This window comes from Protobothrops mucrosquamatus, unplaced genomic scaffold (assembly GCF_001527695.2).
Source record: "Protobothrops mucrosquamatus isolate PMUCROS unplaced genomic scaffold, P.Mucros_1.0 scaffold11487, whole genome shotgun sequence".
Taxonomy (NCBI): domain Eukaryota; kingdom Metazoa; phylum Chordata; class Lepidosauria; order Squamata; family Viperidae; genus Protobothrops; species Protobothrops mucrosquamatus.
Window position 1 is genome coordinate 16,644 of NW_015397266.1, and position 3,358 is coordinate 20,001.

Below are 3,358 nucleotides of genomic sequence, written 5' to 3' on the forward strand. Positions count from 1 at the left end.
CCGACTGCTCGGTTTCCAATTGATCCGTTTCCTGGCGGGGGGGGGGGAATGAATAACAGAAGGGATTTAGACCAGGGGGAGGGTAGGAATCCCATTCTTCAGATGTTTGGGGGCTCCCTTGCTAGGAGGTTTTCCCCAAACGGACCGGAAAACTAGTTGACCGGAATATATAGGTAGTCCTCGACTTACGACGAACTGTCGTAATTTACAAGGGCCCTGAAAAAAGGGACTCAGAGCCATGTCGCACCCTTGTGACCGTTGCAGCGTCCTCCGTGGTCCCGGGATCAAAATTCAGACGCTTTGGCAACTGACTCCTATTTATGACGGTCGCAGTGTGTGCCGGGGTCCCGTGATCCCCTTTGGCGACCTTCGGACAAGCAAAGTCAGCGGGGGAAGCCATGTGACTAACTTAACAACCGCAGCGATTCATTTAGCGACGGTGGCAGGAAAGGTCGTAAAATAGGGCAAAATTTGCTTAGCAAATGTTTCGTTTAGCGACAGAAATTTGGGGCTTGGTGGATTTGTCGTAAGTCGAGGACTGCCTTGTATAAGCTGGGGGGGGGTTCTCCGAAGTTGCCCCTTTTAAGATGGGTGGACTTCAACTCCCAGAATTCCCCAGGCAGCCATGTTGGCTGGGGAATTCTGGCAGACCCCTTGCTGTAAAGTCTCCTGCCTTGGACAGCAGGCTGGACTAGAAGACCTCCAAGGTCCCTTCCAGCTTTTTCTATTTTATTCTATTCTATTCTATCCCATAATTCTATTCTATTCTATTCTATTCTATTCTATTCTATTCTATTCTATTCTATTCTATTCTATTCTATTCTTTTGCAGGACCCTGTCCATCCTTTGCAAGCTCAGCCTGCAAGACCTGGAAGACCTGGAAGGGACCTCAGAGGTCATCCAGTCTGACCCCCTCCCCCCTCGCCTAAGGCAATTAAAATATCCCGCTTGTCTTGAACGCACCGCTTGCAACGTGTCGGTCAGCTCTTTGCGCCGGTTGCGGCATTTGGCGGCCGCCAGCTTGTTCCGTTCCCTCCGCAAACGCCGTCGCTCTTCCTCCTCCGGGCTAAGCTGCAAACGAGAGTCTGGAATCACAACTACACAACACGAAGCAACCGTCTCTGGAGCAGCACAGTGTGTAACACAACCCCGCGTGCAATTGCGCTGCTTCAGAAGGACTTGGGGAAGCTCTGCAAACAGGCAGCAACACAATCACACACCCAAGATACCAAGATAAAGTTAATTCTCGACTTATGATTCACTTAGTGACTGTTCGGAGTTACAACAGCAGTGAAAAAAGTGGCTTATGACCATTTTTCACACTTACGACCGTTGCAGCCTCCCCAGGGTCAGGTGATCAAAATTCAGACGTTTGGCAACTGACTCGTATTTACGACGGTCGCTGTGTGATCCCCTTTTGCGACCTTCTGACAAGCAAAATCAATGGGGAAGCCAGATTCACTTAACGACAGTGTTCCTAACTTAACAGCTGCAAGGTTCCACTTAACAACTGTGGCAGGAGAGGTCATAAAATGAGGCAAAACCCACCTAACAAATGTCACGTGATCCCCTTTTTCGATCTGACCAACAAGGTCAATGGGGAAGCCAGGTTCACTTTACAACCGTGTGATTCGCTTAACAATGTTGGGGGGAAAAAAAGTCATAGAATTGGGCGCGACTCACTTTGCCACCGCCTTGCTTAGCGGTGCAAAATCTGGTTTTTCAAACCAGACCGATTCTTACGGTCTGGATTGAACCTCCAGACCGTAAAAGCAAGATGGCGGTGTGTTAAAAAGCGGTTGATGAATGTGATTTTGGGTATTTTTTTTCACTTTTGGGATTATTGGAATACATCTCCCATCATCCCCACTCTCCAGCCTGAATTTGTGGAGAAGCAGGATCAAATCAGAGCACCAAGTGAGAGGGGTGGACCCATCTCTATAGATCCTAGATCCGTAGATCCTAGATTGGACAGCCATTTTGTCTGAAACGGTATAGGGCTTCCTGCCTGAGCAGTGGGTTGGACTAGATGACCTCCAAGGTCCCTTCTAGCTCTGTTATTCCCGTTATCAGAATGATTATGTCACCTCATGGCCAGGAGGGGGCGCAAAATACCAGGACAATCCAAGATAACCTGTTTTTTTTTTTTTCTTCCAGTTTTGAGGGTTTCCACTTTTTTTTCCCCTCCAAAACGGGCTCCAAGCTTTTTCTTTTTTCAAATGACAGGTAGTCCTCGACTTACGACCACAACTGACGCCAAAATTTCTTGTGGCTAAGCGAGACCGCTGTTCAGTGAATTTTTGCCCCATTTTACAACCTTCCCTGCCACGGTTGTTAAGTAAATCGCTTGCGGTTATAAAGCTAGGAACACCGTCGTTAAGTCAATCCGGCTTCCCCATTGGCTTGGCTCGCCAAGGGAGTCGCAAAAGGAGATCACGTGACCCCGGGACACGGCGACCGTCATAAATGTGGGTCGGCTGCCAAGTGATGAAATTTCGATGCTGCAATTGTCATAAGGATGAAAAACCCTTTTTTCAGTGCTGTTGTAAGTTTGAATGGTCACTAAACAAACGGCTGTAAGTTCGAGGACTGCTCGTATTTGACACAGGCAGGGGTGCAAACTGAACTGCGACGAGAGTTTTTTCAAATCTGGCAACTGTTGAGCTGTGAGGACGTCAACTCCGCCATGAATTAATAATAATAATAACAATAAAGTTGGAAGGGACCTTGGAGGTCATCTAGTCCAACCCCCTGCTCAGGCAGGAAACCCTATAGTACCATTTCGGACAAATGGCTGTCCAGTCTCTTCTTAAAAACTTCCAGTGTTGGAGCATTCACCGCTTCTGGAGGCAGGCTGTTCCACTGGTTAATTGTTCTCACTGTCAGGAAGTTTCTCCTTCATTCTTGTTCTAGTCCTCGAGTTATTTATAAAAATACAGAAAGCAGAATGAAAACAAACCAGCGGGCAGATAAAATATTAGCCTGATGTTGTTGCGGAGTTTTCTTTCCCCCCCCCAACACTCACGTGCTCCGAGTGACGCCTCCGAGGCACTGAGCCCGGGCCCATGGTGCGAATCACGCCAGGACGGATGCCGGCTGCGTAGTGCGGGCAGCGATAAGGCCGCGGGAAAGGAGGAAGTCCCGAAGAGGCGCCCATCAGGGAAGGCTGCACCATCCACTGCAGGCTGTGGCTGGTGGTGATGGCGTTGAGGTTGGGCACGAAGGTGGCGGCTGTGTTGCTGCTCCCGGCTGCCAGATCCGGCTGGAATTTCTGTCAGGGAGGGAGGGAGGGAGGAAAGAGGAGGAAGGAAGGAAGGAAGGAAGGAAGGAAGGAAGGAAGGAAGGAAGGAAGGAAGGA

The 3,358-nt window shown here is 49.3% G+C and overlaps 1 protein-coding gene across 1 annotated transcript in view; it reads right to left on the reverse strand.

The window, feature by feature from the left end:
• LOC107301317 (acidic fibroblast growth factor intracellular-binding protein) overlaps positions 1-3,262 on the reverse strand; it is a gene marked incomplete at both ends in the record, with an annotated part of 19,699 nt that extends 16,437 nt beyond the window's left edge. The window contains 3 exons of the mRNA XM_015830559.1: positions 6-31; positions 964-1,071; positions 3,026-3,262. Of these exons, the coding sequence (XP_015686045.1) occupies positions 6-31; positions 964-1,071; positions 3,026-3,262 (371 nt within the window). The remainder of the gene's footprint in view (positions 1-5; positions 32-963; positions 1,072-3,025) is intronic.
• Between the last annotated feature and the right edge of the window lie 96 nt (positions 3,263-3,358).